Here is a 22135-nt window from a genome sequence, read left to right on the forward strand (position 1 = left end):
TTCCCAGATGACCAAAAAGGAAGAGAAATAACATGTAACGAGCATCAGAAAACAAAAATATTAGTCCACTCAGGGTATATTGAGCAATCTAGCTTGAGAAAAGAATGGGATACATAACTACACCTAGCAGAAAAGGCAGCTAGAATAGCCTTTGGACAAATTTGTGGATAACTTTCAATACCCTGACCAAAACATATACCTTAAGAGAAATGTGGGGATGGCTTTTAAACGAGAAAATAAAGTCATTTGATTTATATTTTAAAGAACAAGAATCCCACAAATGCAGGAAAAAAAGCAGAATCAGAGTGTGGGGTTTTAGGAGACATCAGAAGGAGCTGGGAAGAGCAGATAAGCTTTTGTGATAATGATTTAGACCCAGGAGAGTGGTGGCCTGAAGAGAACAGTGATAAGGAGCAGAGAAGATACCCTAGTGGAGGTAGAACTGATAGTGTTTTGCAAAGGAGGAGAGAAGGAAGGATTAAAGGTGGATTCAAAATTTATATCTTGGAAAAGCAAGTAAATGGCAGGGTCACTAAGAGAATAAAGAAGCAGAAGTAGGTATGAGGAGAAAAATCAGTGCTTTTTTAAATAAATCAACCTTATTAAGATATAATTTACATGTAATAAAATGTACCCATTTAAGTATACATGCTTCCAGGATGTTTTTGGCAATAATGGAAGGAAGGAATAACAGAGGTTAGTGGAAGACGTTTTATTGAGGGAAGATTTATTATCTTTTTCTGTATCTTTTTTTTAGGGATGTGATAATGTGTTAAATATGTACCTCCTATTGGAATGAAATCACAAAACAAATTAATTTTTTCTTACCCTTTCCACAACAAGCACCCATAGCAGCTGCTTTTCTCCCTCCCTGCTAAGACAAAAACTCAGGGACTCCCAGAGCTCTTTCTAGATACTGTTAAGTAATGCAGTCATTTTAAATTCCATAATATAGCAGGCTTGAATCAGAAATGAAAAAGTTTGATCCCTTTAATAATCAACATTTCAGTCTTCCTTTATCTGTAAGTCTTCTCCCCATTCCACTAGTCCATCCTGTGAAATGCAGGTGTCTGCCTGCAGCCAGGAAAGATTAGAGATAGAGAGTCAGCTTCCTTTTCCTTTCTAGCTTACCGTATACATCACTTGCTAGCAGCTATGTCATGGGATGTGAAAGGAAGAGGAGAACAGAAAACTCCTACTGCAGAGCATAAGGCTCTGTGGGTCTAGAAGATGTTCAAGAATCTCTCACCCACTGTATCAGTTCTCTTTTGCAATACAAACTTTAGGGTTTAGATCAGAACTTCATTTTAACATGCTATCACAGGGGTCTGTGTCCTGAGATGTGATTAGGACTGCCGGGGAACACACTTCTTCTCTAAAGCTGTCTGAGAAATAAGCATACTGAGCAAGATAAAACCACAAATTCAAGGTTATTGTGGAACTTTTTGGTCATTGACTGAAACTATATTCAGACAGGACTAAAGATAGGTACATACAACCCAAAACTGGATGAGTACCACCCTTCAGTTCCTTGATTGGCCCAACTAAAGGTAGGACTTATATCCCCCTTATGAGGGGAAAATATTTAAAAGTAAGTTTTTTTAAATACATTAAGTCAGAACACATGCTGATTAGGTGACATGTTAAAGTATTACAAAATAGCCTATACGTTGACTTCAGTTGAGCTCTAAATAAACAAATTTGAACACAATAAAAAGAACTGATGATGATAGATGTTTAAAATGAATAATTACATTCTTGCAGAGAGAATTAAAAAAAATGTAAGTGTTTAGAAGTTTGCCTAGACTTTCTTTTTTTGTATTTTGGGGGGTGTACATGACATAAGTTTTTGTCATCATTGGCTTGATTTCTTTCTTCCTCAGTTCCAACAAGTACTGAAGAAACATCCTTCTGTATGAGTCCATTTCTTGGGAATTGTGATGGGGAAGAGGTTTAATGCAGTGACCAGGGATGGATTCTGCCTGGCCAGGGGTTCTGGACATTCAGTTTGGTGCTGAGCTCTAGAAGCTTCAGTAGCTTCTTGGCAGAAAGAAGGAAGATATCAAGAGTTCCCATTTTGGCTCAGCGGGTTACTAACCCGATTAGTATCCATGAGGATGTGGGTTCGATCCATGGCCTTTTTCAGTGGGTTAAGGATCTGGCATTGTCATGAGCTGTGGTGTAGGTCTCAGACTTGGCTCGGATCCCACATTGCTGTGGCTGTGGTGTAGGCTGGCAGCTGCAGCTCTGATTCAACCCCTAGCCTGGGAAGCTCCACATGCCTCAGGTGCAACCCTAAAAAAGCAAAAAAAGAAAGAAGAAGAAGAGGAAGAAGAAGGATGGATTTCAGGGATAAGTACACCTATTGGATCTCAAATGGTCAGATCAAGCGTGGATGAAGGGAATTAAATCAGACTGACTCCAGGGGACTAAAGAGATACATTCTGACTTAGGAGCTGCTTGGGCAGCAGGAAGAGGCCCCATGGGTAACTGCATCAGATTCAGACTAAAATATTATTGTTCTTAAGCTTTTTGAAATAATTGGATACTGAGTGTAAATTTTTTCTTATGAAATACCTGAAAACTTTTATTTAAAAATTGCCATCCAAGCAGAAAATAATTATGTGGCAAAAACTACATGATGACATTTAAAAGCAGGACGCAAAATATAAATTGTTTCAATGTTTTTCATGAGTTACAATCATATATTTATTATTTTTCGCAATTACTCTAGTTATCTCTGAGTTACACAGATAAACCACATTACTCATTAACTGGTTTGAAGAAGATTGTTGTCATGGATTATTCATAATCCCCTTTGCTGTATAAATTGGAAGGGTCATTGCAAGAACATGAGCTATCTGCTCCCCGTGCATCTTTCAGTTCAATTTAATTCAAGTTGTTAGCAAATTAGACACATAAGGGAAGTTCTTTTATGCTTTTAGGCTGATATAGGACCTTTTCCTTTTTTTTAAAGATTTATAAACAAATAAAATTATAACTAGATAGATAGGTATTTTTTTATTTACTTTTTTTAAGGGCCGCACCTGCGGCATATGGAGGTTCCCAAGCTAGGGGTCAAATCAGAGCTGTAGCCACCGGCCTACGCCACAGCCACAGCAATGCCAGATCCAAGCCATGTCTGTAACCTACACCACAGCTCATGGCAACACCAGATCCTTTAACCCACTGAGCAAGTCCAGATATCAAATCTGCATCCTCATGGATGCTAGTCAGATTCATTTCTGCTGAGTCACAATGGGAACTCCATATTTTTTAAATTGTATTTCTATATAATGCATTTTACAATGCACCAAAACATTCCTCCATCCCAAACAGGTATTTTGGAGAAAAATTCTAACACACTTAATATCTTTCTGGATCATAAGTTTGAGTACCACATGCATTTTTTAATATTATTTTTTACTCCAAGAGAAGTTTAATATACTACTGACTTAAAATTCTATCTAATTATTGGGTCTTTCAAAGGACTTTGTTTTTTGATGCAAAAATAGTACAGGTAGGCTCTTACAATTACTCAAGTTATTTTCCTTGGAAAAAGGAAATCTTACACCTTGAAAAGAATAGTATACAAAAAAATTAACACTAATAATATAGTGTCATCATTAAAACCTTGAACAATAAAAAGCGTGGTAATTGCTATATCTTTTTGTTTTCATGTTTGCTTTCTTGTTTTCTTTTTTTTTCCTTCAGAATGCTGCCATCTTCTGGTCAAATTGTATATTGCTTCATACACAAAGTAAGAGATCACATTATGAGGCAATTTAGGTTATATAAATCCACCTTTTATAATTAAGAGTCACCCATTTCAGATTTGTGCCTCCAATCCTCCAAAGCCAGAAAACATTAAGTGACTTTTCAGGAACTTTAAAAATTTAAATACACAGAGGATATTTGAGGACTTCCAATGTTATCAAAACATGTATCGCACAATAGATGCCTATGGAAGTACATATAAGGCAGAGTATCTCTAGGGAATATCTTGCTTTGATGTATTTCTGCAAGAATCTATGGCTTAGAATAATTAATAAATTTTGATATATATTTCCTATTTCTATGCTACAAACGTTTGATGTTCAAAATCCTTCCCTTAGAATATTTTATGGTATGTATCAAACACTTAATAAATGTCCTCATTAAAACAAAGAGGATTTTTGTGGATGAGAAGGCAATCCTTCCTACTTCCACTAGATTTTATTCCTTTTCATTGACTCCTTGAACAAAAAGTGGAGTTTTTACCACATGCCGATCTCTAATAGGCACTGAAAATTGAAGGGGAGGCAAGATGCTATCCCTAGACTTAAAAGCATTCATTTTAATGAGTTCTTTTTAACCAAGTCCTAAGCATCTTTATTGTACCACACTGTCCTTAATTTATCCACTAAAAATGTCTTAATCTAACAAAACCAAAAACCAGTATATCATAGTACAACAGTTTGCAATAACTAAAAGACTCATTAGCTACTGTTTTTTTCACTGATAGTTTCTACCAGTTTTCCTTTTTTCTCCCCTCCCACGGTATTTATAATCTGCTGACACACATAATCCACACCAAATAGCCATGAAATCAGCCACAGTAATCAATATTTGACAGGTGGGGAATCCTGACACGGTGAGACCCACTGTCTTCCTGAGTCACTCAACAGGAACTATGATTAAATATCAGCTAAAAAGAGCAGTCTTGTCTTACTTCCATCATTCAGAAGACTTTTGTAGGTAAAAGTAGGCAGTTACTTTGTCAGAGCTTTGGAATGATATCATGAGACAGAATCCTCAAGAAAGATGAAAAGTTTACTGACAACACTTAATTTCCACTCTCCCTGTGCTCGTCATGAATCCATAAAACAAAGCACTCCTCCTCTCTCCCACATACCTACCTGCCTTATTTCTTAACATTTCTAACTCTGTTATCCCCAAATCACATCTTCTATGCTAACTATATTGTCTTTCCCATTTTCCAAAATTGCCTGAACATAGGGCTGGTTGTGAGCAGGGAAGGGGAAGAAGAGGTGCTAGGTTTCAGAGCTGAGTGTGACCTGGGAGTCACCCTGTGGCCACTCAGGCCAGGTCCCAGGGAGGGCTGCCCTATGAAAGGGACCTTGGAGATGGGAGGAACGCACATCCTTAGCTAATCCTCCCAGCCTCACTGGCAATACCCCGCTGTTCTCTCCTTATTAAAAGAAAACAGGGAAATGATCACATGCATTGTTGAATGGTGTTTACCAGGTGGTGTGAAATCTCGCCCCATATTCTCTGTAAGAGAAAACAGGAGCCAGGGCACAGTCAGTCAGCATGAGAATTCACATGATCGGTTGGTCCTCACAGCCAAACCATCTCTTCATGGGAAGACACAGCTTAGACCACATAGAAACATCTTTCTTCTTTGTGATGCCTTTTCTTGAAACAGTGGCTAGAATACACTGTAAACTTTTTCAGGTTTCATGCTGGTGAAAATATTAGGAGGGAATTAGAAAATCTACAAGACACTCTAACAAGAATCCTAGAGATCAATATTTCCTTATGTCTTTGAGTTGACAATATACATATAACACATAATAATATATTATATATTATAATGTATAATAATACATATTATTTTACATATATACATATATATACATGTGTGTGTGTGTGTGTGTGTGTGTGTGTATTCTCCAAGGTTTTTTAACCCAAGTTTAATACGTGACTCACAGTTACATGTATTTTATACTCTTCTTTGAATTAGAATGGTAGTCAAGCTTTGAAGTATATATTTTTGAAATTTTCATTACACCCTGAAAAAATAGCTGTTGAAGTTTCCAAATTAGATAGTAGATTTAAAGAATTAAGGATTGAATCAGCTTGCCCTTTGGCTTTTGGGGTCAGAAGTTAAGTTGAAGCTTGGATTTGAAGTGCTCACTGTGGAGGTTCTAAATCCATAACAAACTACATGACCACTAACATGGCATTTCTATTCCACTGAGATCTACTTCAAGAGACAAAATTTCAAATATTAAAAATCCAACTTATAAGAAGATATAGTTATTTCATTTACAGCATTTCCACACAAACCTCTTAAGCAGATAGGTAATGTCACATCATAGGGGCATACAATTTGGCCTTCATTAATGTTTTTCTATTTTTTAATTTTTTTAGAACATTATTAGATTTAGGTTAAATTTTGATAAAGCACTTTAATATGGTAAATATTTTCATGAAACAGATTTATTACTTTTAAATACAGATTCATAAAATTATTCTATAGTGATAATTTACACTATTATTATATTAAAACACAGTAATTTAAACATTATGCATGTCATCTTTTTCTTTTTTGTTATGTCGAATAAGCCAGTTTTAAAATATTTTTATTTTAATTAAATAATTTAATGAAACCCTTTAAAAGGTTATTCATGAAGATCAGTGATGTATGGAAGTAAATTTCTTAGCAGAGTGCTCGATGCAGAGTAAGCCCTCTACCAATGACAGCTATTATTAACTGCAATTTATACAATAGATTAAAAATTAGTATACAAAATTATTTTGAAAATAAATTAATATTTTAAATAGCATGATTGCATTTTGCTTAAATTCTGTGGCAAATTATTCTTTGAGTTGAATCAAATTCTGGTATTTTCTGTACTAGGGTGAATTAAAGGAGACACACAAGTGTAACTTAGAAAGAGGCCAAGACAATTGGGTTAAATGAAGCAGATCAACAGCACCATAAAGAACATCCTTGTCCTTCATGTCCTAGCATCAGATGAGAAGCAATTTACAGAGTCAAGTTCCCAGAAAGATTGGAATACCCCAATTCAGGGAAACGTGAAGGAGGAAGGAGCCCCTTTATCATCCGGGGAAGCCCCACAGCGCACTTTTGTATTCAGAATGACACTAATGAATGTGGTCGTTATCTGGGAAGCTGAGGATGATGAGAAAGATTAATAATTCAGTCACCCCTCTCTGCATCCATCTTAATAGTTGTCATTTGGGTTTCAGTTATAGCCATCTTTGCTGCTTTCTCTAGCTATGCTTCTTTGTTGCTGTTCTCTGAGCCAAATCATGGCGAATGCTCGGTCATGGTATTGATGGCGTCTTAACCATCTTACTTCATTGAGAATATTTTAAAGTATATATGTTATAAATTAGGCATACTAATATCCCTGCAAAATTTATCTGGCTTCTTAATAGCTTAACAAATAAGCCCCTTTCTATAAGATCAAAAATCTTGGATGAACAAAATATTGAGAAGTTCTATGTCTTTTAAAGTGAAGCATCTTGTGTCCTGGATGCTTTTAACTGTCCCTTTTCTATTGATGGCATCTTCCTTTGCACTGAAGAACATGAGAAAGTACTTTAGCCTTTGGTCAAAATATGACACAAAGTTCATGAACCTTATTTGTCTTATAATTGTAATAATTCAAATTCCAGCAAGTAAGCATCCACTTTTATCAGTGATGAATACAAACACTTAAAAAAAGAGATTTCTGCCTTTTGTTAGCGCCTCTGAAGAAATGATGTTCTTGCCACATCACCATAGAAGAATTTGTTTGGACATTTTCTTGGAATGCTAGTAAACTGAGTACCAATCTTAGAACAATACTGCTATTTGTGTACAAAATGGTTGTAATCAGGGTACCCATGGAAACAATGATTTATATGGATTACAGTTCTCTCTATAAATGTTTGATATTTATTAGCAATTACTAAGGAAAGCATGACATTGAAACTTTGAACTTGGAATTTTCTGCGACTTTTAAAGTAATCCCTGGTAAAGGTCAATTACATTTATCCCCATATTTTCAGACATTTAATATCCTATTTGCCATTAGCACATGTTTTAAAATGAAGTAATACATGAAATGTAAATAGTAAGGTATTACAATTTCCCAAAAAGTACAATCTCAAATCACAAGTCAAATAAATCATCTTTCAGTCTATGTTAATGTAGCTATTACCTTCCTCCATCACTCTCTGATGAATGATTACAAGAGGATTTTTCTCTTGAAAAGGAATCATTATAGGACCATAGCTCTTATTTGATCTTTTTATAATATACTTGCTCAATAGTGAAGATGATTTTAAATACCAAATTTACCTTTTGTTTATTTACATTTTATTTCTTTATTTGGTAATAATTTATTGAGTACTTAATATGTGTCAAACATGTGCTAGTACTAGAGATAAAATGGACTTCCTCAAGGAGCTCACAGTTAAACAAAAACACACTGATAAACAACCAACTCTAACTTAGGGGTGGGACACCTCAGCTAATTCTGAGGGTGTCAGGGAAAGATGATATGCAGTGAGTGTTCAAAAATATTTCTGAAGTATTAAGGACAGATGGCTCTACCTTGTTGGAGGTGTCAAGAGCCAAAGGAAGGACTTTCCAGGTAGAATGGTCAGTGTGAACAAAGGTGTGGAGGTGAGAAAGCCCATAGCACATCCAGGGAACAGCAGGTGAGTTGGTCTGACTTAAGTGCAAGTGCTTTGAGCTCAGAGGGGGAGCTGCAGAGGCCGGTTACAGTCAGATCCAAATGTGTCCTGCCCCATGACAATGATGAGGGGCTCCATCAAAGGACACTGGAAGGGAGGGTGCCCCTGCAAACTATATGTGCATTTGGGGAAAAATCTTTTTTGAACTGGGAGAAAACACATTGGAATAACTCTAGGGAAGGATGTTATTTTGAAGACTTTTATAGCAATCCAGGCACACAAAAAAATAACTGAAACCTAAACTGAGATAACAGGAATGTGGAGGAGGAAGCCTAGTGGAGCCAAGATATTAATATTATAGGAATTGTAATCTATATAGTGAATAGTATAGATTACAATAATAATATAGTAATTGTATATTATAATAATAATATAGGAATTGTAATCTATATAATAAAGTAACATATTGGATGTAAGGAGTAAAAAAAGGGAGGAAACAAGACCTCTTAAGGACGGAGCAACTAGGAAGGTGATGATACTCAGGCAGGTAATGTCTTTGGCATCCATTTCCCCTTCTGCAAACCACCCCTGATTCTCATTTGAGGATCCCTCTGCAACATCCAGCTTGTATGGCAAGGCTACCCCCAAGAGTACATCATCATATAACTCAGACCAGATCACTAAACATCCTGCAGTTCTCCTGGCCCCAATCATGGGTGAGTGTGTATGTTCCTGCTGCTGATGGCTGAATGAGGGGGCTAGACTACACCCACCCTAAACCAGTTCCATGAAAGACTGAATATCAGGAATTTTGTGGAACCTACTAGAAAAGAGGCTCACTCCTCAGCAATGGATTGAGAGTCACACAAAGATGAGGCTAGGGCTGCTGTAACCATCTTGCCACCCCAGAAGTAGAATTAAGAAGATAGCCCATATAGAAAAGGAGAGCTGAGTGAAGGGACAAGAACAGGCAGGTTTGGTTGATTATTGAGCCCTGCTCTCAGCCACACCTGAACCTAGCCCACAACTGGACTTTTCAATTGTACCTGCCAGTGTGCTTAAGTCATTTGCAAGAGGAAAAGTCCTGTCAAATACAAGTCAAGGACAATGCCTGGGAATTTAAATATACAGGTCTGGAGCTCCAAGGAGGAATATGCCATGGAATTTAATCTTCAGATAGGTGAATTTAAAGATGAGATAATCACCCAAATGACATGAGAAAGGACTGAGAGAAAATTATGGGAAACACCAACAGCAGGTCAATTAGTCACTCAACAAACATTCATTGAACACTGTGTTGGCAAACTATGTCAGAGAAAAAAGGGACAAAATAACAATAATTATTATGAGTCCCTTCTCTTTTTGAGCTGATAGTACATTGGATGAAAAAGCAATAAAATGGCAAATTATATTAGTGTCTTTAATAACAATATATTCTAAGGAGAAAGCAAGGAAGAATGCCTGAGTCATGGGCTTTCAGACAGTGATTAGGGTGGGCCTCACTAAGTTAAAGTTGGTTTTTGGAGTAAAGATTGGAAGGAAGGAGAAAGCAAACTATATAGATTTCTGAGGAAGAGCACCCCAGGTGGGGGTTCAGCAAGTGTGGAAGGCTGGAAGCAGGAGGGAAGCAGGTGTGCTGAGAAACCAAGAAGAGGCAGTGAGCTAGAGATGGGTGAGCAGGAGGGAGGGAGCAGAACATCAAAAGCCTCATGGACCCCTGTGAGGATTTGGGCTTTGATTCTCAGTGAAGTGAAAAGCCTGAGGAAGGTTCTGAGTGAAGATGTTACATGATCCATCTTAGGCTTTATCTCTGCTGTGTTGAGAATACCCTATTGGGGAGTTTCCCTTGTGGCTCAGCAGGTTATAAACCTGACTAGGATCTATGAGGACACAGGTTCAATCCCTGGCCTTGCTCAGTGGGTTGAGGATCCAGCACCACCGTGAGCTGTGGTGTAGGCTGCAGACATGGCTCCAATCGCACATTGCTGTGGCTGTGGTGTAGGCCTGCAGCTGTAGCTCCGATTAGACCCCTATCCTAGGAACTTCCATACGCCACAAGTGCAGCCCTAAAAAGAAAAAAATAAAGAAAGAGAGAGAGAAAATACCCAATTGGCACAGGGAATAATCAGGGAGGCCAGTTAGGAGGCAAGTGTAACAGTCCAGGCAAGAGAGGATAAAGCTGGTCCACGGTGGTAGCAGCAGTGGTAACAAAAACATTCATATTCCAGATATATGTTTAAGGGACAAAAAACATATTCTGATGGATTGAAGGTCATCTGGAAGAGAAAGAAGGAAATCAAGGACATCTTCATAATTTCTGCCTGAGCTACTGCAAGAATCAGAGAAGTCCCCAGAAGAAAGTGAATTGAGGTATGCAAAAAGTTAAAAAAGCACGGTCACAGAATGCAAAAGAGCATTGTTTTAAGAAGGAGGGCAAAATGGTGAAGCATATTAGTGTGAAACCTAAACTGAGATAACAGGAATGTGGAGGAGGAAGCATAGTGGAGCCAAGATATTAATAATATAGGAATTGTAATCTATATAGTGAAGCAACACATCAGATGTAAGGAATAAAGAAGATGGAGGAGACAAGACCGCTTAAGGATGGAGCAACTAGGAAGATGATGATACCTAGATGATGCTTATAATGGTAAAGTATATTAGTGCCAATAATTTTCAATGCCTAAGAAAGGGAAATAAGATAAAGGAAATAATATAAAGAGTAAAAATCACCTATTTGATTAACAACAACAGAAAAAGCAGGTCTTTGTTGACTTTGGTAAGAAAAATCATCTTTTTTTGGCTAAAGTCAGTAATACAAAATTTATTAGGCTATGAAAGGAGTTGTATCTACAGATTGAAAAGAAAGAATGAACCCATTTGACGCTCAAACAAATTCAACACGTCTACTCTATGTACAGCAGGCTGGGAGATGGAAGGAAGTTGAAGACATGGTGCCCACTTTCTGGACATTGAGACCACAGGCTACACCTGTGAATGTGATCAAGGCAGTCATAACCAGCACGGCCCTGCCCTGCAAGCCCCCTTTCTCTAAACACTGTCGGAGAGGAGTTGAGCAGAAGGAGCCTTGCTAACACAAGTACTGCTTATCTTTACTCAGAAAAAAAATCTGTTTGTTCTAAAAACTGTGAACCATTTATATCCAACCCTCACCTGCCCTTCTGTGAGGGCTGTTTAGCCTGAGTTCATGTGTTCACACCAGATCGTCCAGATCCATCTCCCAGGAATCTACTCAGTACGCACATAAGAACAGCTTGCATAGAAGGTGTCCCCACTGGTAAACATTAATATTTTGTAAGAATTTTTTTCCATGTTGGGAAAAATTGTCTTGTATTTTTTTGTTGGATAATATCCCTCTATCTCGTCCTCAGATCCTTTGTGATTTCCCTGCAGCAAATAAGAACTTGACCTTATGACTGTTTTGCTGCATGAAGGATAAAGGCAATGCTTCAATCAGCCAGAGATGCCCTGATCTTGAAGGAGAAGGGGTCAGGGCTCTCTGGCAAGAAATATGGGGAGTTAGGAAGGGAAGAAAGAAAGGGACAGCACGTGAATTTGGCTTTGGTGTCATGGAAAATGTACTTCCTGAGGACATAGATGATGTGGTGTTTAAGGGCACTTTATCACTGTGGGACATTCATCGCTTACTGCTGATGTGGAGATCAATACTTTATCTGTTTGAAAACTCTCTATCATTGCTCCCAACAAAACAGCTCTGAGTCTCTTCCTCTCTGAGTTACTGGGAAAAAAATTCAGCCATTTAAAACACCATGTTCACTTGAGGCCAGGGTCAAAGATTTGGTCTTTGACTGGACTTATCAGCTTTACTCAACAGAAAACCATCCTAAAGCCACAGATACAATTTAAACCCCACAAAATGATTGCTAATTGGGGCGAGAAGACAACATATGTTTATTTCTATAAAATCACTCTCCCAGTTGAAAACCTTCCCAAGCTCTTGTCCTAATAATATCATATCATCCTCCTTTGCAAATGCAACTCAAAAAATCTCTCAACTCAAAACTCAATTCTGTCCTGTCTTCTTTGCACTGGTGTTGGCAGGTAGGTCAAGCACCAAATTCATCCTCAAATAGTTGAATTCAGATGAAGGAATACACAGAAGATAAAAATAAACCATAGAATGTTTCACTTCCACAAAGGATGTTAATTAGATTGTGGAGATTCTGATTTTAGGATTTCAAATGGTACAGGAAAGTCCATGTGCTCCATGTGCTGAACTGTATAAAGAAAACAATCTCTTCTCAAAAACAAACAGGCACTGCTTTGTTTTGTTTTGCACTATAATAAACAACGTTGTACAAAGAAATAATTCATGGGACACTCTTTGGTAGGTAGAAGTTGCTTTTCCCATTCCTTCCATCCTGTATCATGCCCCTAATGAGGACTGAGCTATGGGGACTAACCTGTAAGCAGCTCCCAAGAACAGGAGATGAATGTATTACAGGATCTTTAAGGACAGCATAAGATCAATGCCAGCAATTCTCTGAGTCGTGCGTTTCAGGAGGTCAAGGTCTGGACAGACTGAGTAAGGAACATTCCACATCCTGAATCATAAACACTGTAAGTTGCCCTTTTTCATGTAAAAGCCTGATCAGATGTCACCTTGCCAGAGACAGGACTGAAGATATTTACAGATGCGAAGGGGAAAGAGGCACCACAGGCAGGACCAGTGCTCAGGACTAAAGTTGAAACACAGCATTTTAAAGAGTGAGGGCAAGAGTTCCCATTGTGGCTCAGTGAGTTAAGGATCCAACTTGTATCCAAGGGGATGCAGGTCTGATCTCTGGCCTACCTCAGTGGTGGGGGATCCAGTGTTACCATGAGCTGTGGTGCAGGTCACAGATATGGCTCCGATCCGGCATTGCTGTGGCTGTGGCTGTGGCCGGCAGCTGCAGCTCTGATTAGACCCCTAGCCTGGGAATTTCCATATGCCACAGTGCAGCCGTTAAAAAAGCAAAAGAAAAGAAAGAGTGAGGGCTTTTAAGCAAACATGGAGAAAACAAGGCAGAAGCTCAGAATCAAAAGGAAAACACATTGAATTCTATCCCACCACATCCTGGTTTTCAGCAGTATAAAAGTACAGCAACAGAGCCTCAAGGGAAACAGAGAGAGGAAAGGGAAAGAGGCAAAGGTCATGGCTGGGAGAGTGAACAGCAGCAGGAATGGGGGTTGGAGAGAAAGTATTCCCAGTGCCTACAAGAAAGGAAGGAAGGAAGTGATGCAGGGCAGCAAAGAATGCGAGAGAGCCCCAAGGTTTCCACAGAGAGCTGGCTGTGCAGAAAGGGCTGCTTGAATGGAGAAGGACTGAGGCAAAAGCTTCTGAAACTAACAGCAGGCAGATGACCTCTGATCAAATGCAAGTTGGAGACACCGGTCTGGAAGGAAAAAGGCCCATGTACCTGATCTTCTCCATGTCCAAGAATGGGTGAAGAGCTTTGATTCTATCTTGAGAGAGCACTTGAATGAACAGAAATAGAGATAAGATGTAGTCATGGACCGAAATTCACATCCCCTAGAGTTGAGCAGATTTCTAAGATTTTTTTATGCCTTTTCTTCCTGTCCTAGCTCTGAACATAGGAGGAATAACACTAAAGTCTAAGTCACGGCATCCAGATTCTGTTTCCCAACTTTGCAGTTAATCCTTTGGGGGATTCTGTCAGGACCTCAGTTTATTCATCTTCAATATGAGCATTCTGGAACCCCATTCATGATGTTCACACTCATACCTCCCAACAGCCCACAGGGAACTTTGCAGAGCCTACAGCCTTCACTAGGCCAAGGCCACATCTATCTTGATCACTATCACCTGATCACACTTGAAATAGTACCAGCAGTTTATAGCAGATGCTCAGTGAATGTGCAGTAAGTGAATTTAAGTAGACAACAACCCATGAAGCAGCTCAAAGCAGAGCTGTCCAGCTCCAGCGGTGCAGCACCTACTACTTCAGCTGCCCTCTGCACCCAGGGTCATGGTGGACATACCAAACTGTACGAGACCCCGTGTGCCCACTGCTGGACAGGACCAAGAGGCATCTCCTTACAAATCATGACTCTATAGTCTCTATGCAGCCCATGTTGAATTGAAATGTAGAAATTAATCTGGTTTGGCCCAAATTCACCTGACCGGAGGATCACTTTTCCCATTTCACCCTCCACTTCAAAGTTTTGGTCTTTAAACCTTCTTGCTGGTACAATTCCTCCTCCCTTCACAGAAGATGAAAGCATTTTTCCAGACAGCCCTGCTGTGAGTGACTTCATGGAAATGAATATCTTGTGTCCCTAATGTGTCTCTCACATGAGGAACTCCTTGTATTTATTTATTTTTAAGAATAGGGCTGGGAGGTTGACGTTTCCATTAGCAGTTGAGTGATTTTTTTTTTTTGAAATATAAAAACCCTCCTCCTCAGTGAGACATGCCTCACATTCCCGTCTCCCCACTTCAGGCAGTTATGTGCTACTAAATATGCAGTGGAAATGACACATGTCTGGAAACCCAGAAGCAACACCGTCTCGAGGCTGCTTGCTCAGTGGTATACAATGAAAGTGTTGTAGGAGGTTAATTGAGGAAGGCAGACTCCTGGATTCTCAAAAGTGAAATCTGTGGCACCTTTTGCATTTGGATCTGATGTGCTCGTAGGCACCTTGTGTTTGCAGGCTGATTCCACAGGACAAAGGCACGGATTCACTGATCTTCCAGAGAATCCTGGAAATATCAGAGTGTCTTGAGGGGAGCTGAGACCACTAAGTTCTCCTACAATGAAGGAGAATAGACCACAAAAAAGGATGGATCTGCTCCTCCCACATAACCTTGGGTATCAGCAAGCCACATAGGGCACTGGACTGATTGGATTCTATACCCAGTGTGCTTCTAATTCTAAAGGACAGAGGTAATCAATTTAACTCAAAGTAAATTTTTCTCAGTTTATGTCAACAAATGTATTTCTACAGGGTTCTCTCTTGACCTACTGTGAAAGCTAGTAATAGGATAGAGGTTGAGAAATGGAAATTAAAAATGGAATTGGATGGCTAAGGATTATACTAATGGAATGCAGATTGGATTAAATGTAAATTAATTATCAGAACAGGAGGACATTTGTCCCAATTGAAGAAAGTGTTGAAAGTCTTTGGGCACCAGCTTATCATCCCATCTCAAGCATACTAAGTTTAATCCTTGGCAAAATATGAGGTTAATTAAATAGGAGGGGGAAACTTTTCAATTGCCTTTTAAGAGACTCTAAAGAGATTCTTTGACAACAATTAGTTCTTACTGTTTTGATGGTTTATAGGCCAATGAATTAGAAATATGAGACACATATTCTTAAAATATATATTTTTTATTTAATTAGGGGAAAGATGTTTAGTTTCGATTGATATTTGAAAGGTTTAGAAAGAAGTCTTTAGTATGCGGTAAATTTAAAAATCACGTAACCCTATTCCACAAAGGGAATCTACATAAGCCTAGAGACTTCTGTGCCAGTACTTCGGGCCACCAAACACAAGGGGAGCTAGGAATGGCATTACCCAGAGACCTGGAAACGGGAAAACAATGTTCGCCTTGTGAGGAGGGAAGCAAGCTGGGGGGAACAAATCTGAAGATAAAGCTGGTGGGCTGGCGTCCCACACAAAGTTCAAGGAGTCATCTGAAAATCTAATCAGAAACCACTTTATTAGTGTTTTCTGGCTTCCCCTGAGCTCTTCTTTTCTCTGAAGCTGGAGTCTAGCCCTATATTATCCAAGTTCTGAAAGGAGAGATCTCAGGGGAAAGGGAGGATATAAAAGCAAGTTTGTAAGCAAAATACACACATGCACACACACGCACACATAAACACACACACACACACATGCTTCTCCCTGCTAACACTCAATTCATAATTAACAAACTGTAGGAATTTCTTTCCAATTTCAGAGAACTTAGAGCACAGAAAGAGTTAAGTGAGCATGTACCTTTGTACCTAGTTTCCTTTAGCCAAGTCAAGCAAATACCACAAACGCACACAGCTTTGTTCTTTACAGTTCAAGTTGTCGTTTTGGTGCCAGACATAAAGAGATCCAAATGAAATCCAATTTTGCAATCACCAAACACTAGAAATATTCCAGCCTGCTTGACGAGGTTAGAGTTTGTTGGTCCTGCAGTACTATTGGAAAATAAAGTTGTAGGATTCTTTTGCAAAGGAGTAGGCTTGTTTTTTGGTTTGTTTTGGTTTTTTGCCTTTGATGTTATATGGAGAACCCATGAAAATAATGTAACTGATGAGCTTAGGTTCTACAGTAATTACAGTGAACTTAGGTAATAAAGTAATTTTCGATCATTTATTCTTTGCCTCTCCCATGCCTTTTGTGGAATAGAAAGAAAAATGACTTGGAATAAGAACTAGGTTCAATTTCTGGTTCTGTCACCAGTTTCGTGACCTCAAACTAATTTCTTATCTGAGCTTCAATGCTGTTAATCCATAAAATAGCAATAGTTGTACATGGTTCTCATGGTTACCATGAAGTTTAATCGAAAGAGTTAATGTAAAAGTTTAACATTCATTTATTCAGTGACATCTATTAAATCCCCACAATGTGCATGCTGTGGGACTGCAGTGCAGAACCAGACAAAAAGCATACTCTGCCCTTAGGGAGCACATATTCAAGTAAGAGATAGACAACAAACTACAAAGAAATCCAAAGTCCAATACTTGCAGGTTAGTTCCACAGGCTGTCATTCGTAGATCTTTACAGAATTAGGATTTTGCAATGACTTATGAGATTATATGATGCATGTTTATATCTCCCTCTAAAGTGTAGGCTCCTGGAGGTAAAGGAGCAATTATCATGCACAGAGTAGGCAACTATGCATAATTCCAGAATAAATGAATGACTACATTGCGATAAGGAAAAGAATGGAAAAAAGTAGAGATAAAAGGGAGTTAATCTTTTGGTAGGATAACCTAGAAAGGCCTCTCTAGGATGCTGTAATACTTGCCATCCATGTGGATGAAGAGAGTCAGAAGAGAAGAATTCTAGGTAGGAAATATCCAGGGCAAAGGCACTGAGACGGGAAAGCATGTGGAATGCTAAGGGAAGGGGCCAACACACGAGGTCACAGTGGGCCCGAAGACTGTGGTAAATTTGAGTTTTATTCTAAACATAATGTAAGTTCCCTTTCCCTCTTTTACACCTCTCTTTGTTTATAGTAACAAGATTAATATACACTTAAAAATTAGGCAACAATGCTAGAGGACAGCTAATTAATCACAGATTAGGAGGAATGGATGTCCCTGTTCCAAAATGGAGGAGTGGTGAGCTCATGCCACCAGGAAAGGTGAGCCTGCACAAGTTTATCTCTCAACTTCAGGTTCATCTTTTTTTTTTTTGTCTTTTTTTTTTTTTTTTTTTTTTGTCTTTTTGCCATTTCTCCGGCTGCTCCAGCAGCATATGGAGGTTCCCAGGCTAGGGGTCGAATTGGAGCTGTAGCCGCTGGCCTATGCCAGAGCCACAGCAACACGGGATCCGAGCCGCATCTGCAACCTACACCACAGCTCACGGCAATGCCGGATCCTTAACCCACTGAGCCAGGCCAGGGATCAAACCCGCCACCTCATGGTTCCTAGTTGGATTCGTTATTCACTGTGCCATGACGGGAACTCCCAGGTTCATCCTTGAAATGATTACATTGCCCAGTGCTTGGCCCCCACTTTAGGGAGTGCCAGAAATTTGATGGCACAAAAACAAGTGTTCTAATTTCGTACTTTGTTGCCTCCACTCTGGAAGATCTCAGGGAAATCTTTCCAAGCCAGACCATTTACAATGCCCCCAAACACAGACTCTTTCTCCAATTTTACTGGTTAACTTCTAGCCAACCACTGAAGCTTCATTGTTGGGCTTCCTGTATTCTTTAGTGTTCTGGAGTTCACCTTCCTGCAGATTTTGTCTACAGCTTCTAGACTGACTCCATAGGATTTCCGTGGTGATTCAGTAGGTTAAGGATCCAGCCTTGTTACTGCTATAGCTCGGGTTGCTGCTATGGCATGGGTTCAGTCACTAGCCCAGGAATTTCCACATGTTGCAGACACAGTAAAAAAATAAATAAATAAAATAAAAAAAAAAATTTGACTGAGTCCATAGAGTAGATGAAGTTATTATTAGTTTGTTGTAATTCATCTTTGCCCTATAAGCAGATTCAACTTAAGCCATTACTCAAGATTTTTCTCCTTCAGGACAGGAAACTGGGAAGTTTTGCTGATTTCTCAAAAGCTAAGTGGTTGGCATCTATTGTGACCAGTGACTCTGGCTCTGAGTTTTGATGTATGTCTTTGGTTTTAAAGCATTCTCTGTTCATCTCTTTTCTTCCTGCCTTGACTGTCGGAGGTCTGTCTTAGCTTGGCCCTGCATCCAAGGCCATGGCTTCCTCATGGAAGATTACTGATAAATATGGTTGATGAGGAGGACTTGGGCAGCAATACCGACTGTCAGCGTCTTGAGTTCTGCCTTGAGCAAGAAGCTTGAGGCTACTCCTTCCTCAGGGACATTTGATTTTGGTAGGAGAAGTTTGCCAAAAGCTCCTAGATAATTTGGAATGTTCTTTGAAATATACAAAATAATAAAATGTAATTGAGACTTTTTAAAGATAGTTTACTTTTTAAAAATGATACCTGATATGTATAATAAATGACATTGAAAAATACTGTGTTGTCATGTAAAATAAAAAAAGAGAAGGAATATAATATTTGTTTCACAGCATAAACCCAACCAAGTGAGAAACAAACCAAGAGGGAAACAAAGCAAACTGTTGCCATGTTTATATCCAGGCAGTGAGATTATGGGTTTTTTTAATTATTATTTTCTTCACAGTTTTCTTTTTTTTTACTTAGTAACTTTTTTTTCTATTTAAAATATTATTTTCTTTTTTTAATTTTTTTATTTCCCCAATACATTATTTTTTTTCTACTGTAGAGCATGGTGACCCAGTTACACATACATGTACACATTCTTTTTTCTCACATTATCATGCTCCATCATATGTGACTAGACATAGCTCCCAGCGCTACACAGCAGGATCTCATTGCTAATCCATTACAAAGGCAATAGTCTGCATCTATTTTCTGTTTTTTGAGACATGGGCTACTTGTATAACCAGAAAAACTACACTATTTATGAAAGAAAAAAAATATTATGCAACCAGAATATACAGGATGTGTTATCTTCCTAAGTCTCTGTGGTCCTCAACCTGGGGCACATTAGAATTAACCGGGGAAAAAAATAAAAATAAATAAAGGAGGTGAAGGAAACTCTTGGAGCTGATAGATATGTGTGTGGCCTGGATTATGGTGATGGTGTCAGAGGTGTATACTCATCTCCAAACTCATCAGTTGTGCACATTAACTGGGTACAGCTCTTGTATGTCAATCTTACTTCAGTAAAGTGAGATTTTAAAAAAATAATTAACTAAGGGACTTTTAACACTTACAATTCCCAAGTTGAACCATGTACAAATTAAATCAGAAACAGAAACCCAGGCATTAGTATTTTTAAGTTTCCAGGTGGTTTCAGTGTGCAGCCACTGTTAGACTAATTAGATAGCTCAGATCAGTGATTTGCAACCCTGACTACAATTAGAATCTCCTAGGAAGTTTTCCTAATACCAATGTATGGATGGTCCCTAACCCCAGGTTATGATTTTAATTGGTTTGTAGTGGGGCCCTGGTACTGGTATGTTCTAAATTTTCCCAGGTGATTCTGATGTACAGACAGGGTTCACACATACACACCCATAGGTAAACCAACATGCATTGGGTATTTAATCTGGGCAAGACCCTGTGCTGAGTGTTTCATGTGGGTTAAATTCTCAAAATAATGCAACGAGGTGGGCTTAATACCCTTATTTTACAGAGAGGAAACTAGGGCTCAGAGACATGAAATAAATTGCTCAAGGCAACCTGGTTCCTTTGAACTGAGGTTGTAGCTCCTGAGGGGATAGGCAAAGACTGTTCTCCCAGTTCTGGGACAATGCTAAGTAACCTAACAGAGAATCCGGCAACATAAAATGTCCATGCAGTAGCTCTTCATAAGTTTTTCAGTCAGCAATTGTCACATTCTTGTCAAATTCCATCAAGTATAAACATGTCTGCAGTTTGCTAGGCGTTTCGGTTTATTCTTTCCAAGATGATCTAAATAGCATTAAAATTCATGTATGTTTTGGTACATACAGTAAGGCTTTAGAACTTAAAACCTCCTACTTGTTACAAGCTATAGTGATATCTCCCTTAACTTTATGTCACTGTCCATCTTCTCTCCTGAAATAGTGCCATGATTGATATTTTTATTTTATTTTGTATCATTTTACGGTGGTAAATAGGTAAGAACATTTTAAGAATTCCTTAAAGATTTTTGCAAAACTCTTTAGATCATTGAAAGCACTTTTGGATGTCACAAAACCAGTTTTTGGATTGCTGCTCCACAAAAATTTTGACGTCACTGAATTTGCTGAGATTTCCTCTCCAGTGTTTTATTTAGAATGAGTTGTATTTTGCTAAACTGGCTGAAAATAAACCTCAGCTCTTCCAAAAGTAGCAATTCCCCCTGAGCTCAAGTGGAGTTGTAAGAGCACATAACCAGCAGAAGTGGGCCTTTTTCATTTATAATCTGAGTCCCAGGTCTTTAAAGTAAAACGAATTTGCCCAGATTTATATAGCATTATCTGAGCATAACATAACCTAGTAAAGCCAAATCGATGGGTTAAGCCTACAAAATAAGCCATTTCAATTGCTAGTAATTCTGGATCAGCTTATGGGGCAAGGTTTCATGAGACAGAAAGGAGGAGGACAGAGAACAAATAATGATTTAAAAGATCATTTGCTTTTACGTAATAAAATAGGTATCACCTTTCAAAGAATTTTGCAAACAAAAATCTTCCACAAATTTGCAATGTAACAATCTTATTTTGGGTAACTTAGCCAGTAAATATCTACAATAAGAGAAAAGAAAGTAAATTTAAAAGAAATGGCCATTTGGGGAATCTTTTCTACTCACCACCTCTTTTTCATTTCTCTTCTCTGTTAGATTTTTGTCTGGCTCCTTCCTTAGGAAGAACTTTACGTTGTACTTTCACCATAAAAAAGTGTTTTGTGATTATTGGGGAAAGAGAAACTATAGTAAATAAAATGGAAAGATATTTTAATGTTTATTTCTTAAAAGAAAAAAAAAAGTCTTATTACATTTTTTTCACCTGCCATAGGTTCCTGGAAGATAATGTAAGAGGTAAATCGATACTAGCCTATTCTGCTAAGGAAATACGTAAGAAAGAATACTTACCAGAGAAGTCAAGCACTTTTTGGAGTAAATGCAAATCAAAGGCTCTTCCCCTTTTTTCTGTAGAGACAGCTCACATCCTTTGCAGTCTCACTAAGCTGGAGGGAACAAAACTGACATTTTGAGATCAAAATCTTATTAGAACTTTAACGAAGTTCCTTAGGCTATTTTATTATTTATAAATCAAACCATTTATGTATGTGTATTTCCCTATATTCTGTACCTTATATATTGGAACAAAGGCTTGTTCTGATAATATCAATTGCAGGTGGGAATCTAATTAGGAAGTTATACTCTTCTGACTTACAGATATTAGTCCCAGAAAAACTTAAGGTGGATAGGAGAATGTTTGTTGTAAAGCAAA

The 22135-nt window shown here is 38.4% G+C and overlaps 1 protein-coding gene across 4 annotated transcripts in view; it reads left to right on the forward strand.

Annotated features, from left to right (window-relative positions):
* LOC125122936 (rho GTPase-activating protein 7-like) overlaps positions 1-22135 on the forward strand; it is a 192131-nt gene that overhangs the window by 122299 nt on the left and 47697 nt on the right. The window contains exon 5 of one of the 4 annotated variants that reach the window (XM_047771901.1): positions 10665-10951. The exons of 2 other annotated variants lie outside the window; for them this stretch is intronic. In XM_047771901.1, the coding sequence (XP_047627857.1) occupies positions 10665-10676 (12 nt within the window). In that variant the 3' untranslated portion in view covers positions 10677-10951. Of the gene's footprint in view, positions 1-1883; positions 2095-10664; positions 10952-22135 lie in introns of those variants that run through there. One more of the 4 variants, XM_047771900.1, reaches the window with a different exon arrangement.

The sequence above is a fragment of the Phacochoerus africanus genome, chromosome 3 (assembly GCF_016906955.1).
Source record: "Phacochoerus africanus isolate WHEZ1 chromosome 3, ROS_Pafr_v1, whole genome shotgun sequence".
Taxonomy (NCBI): Eukaryota; Metazoa; Chordata; class Mammalia; order Artiodactyla; family Suidae; genus Phacochoerus; species Phacochoerus africanus.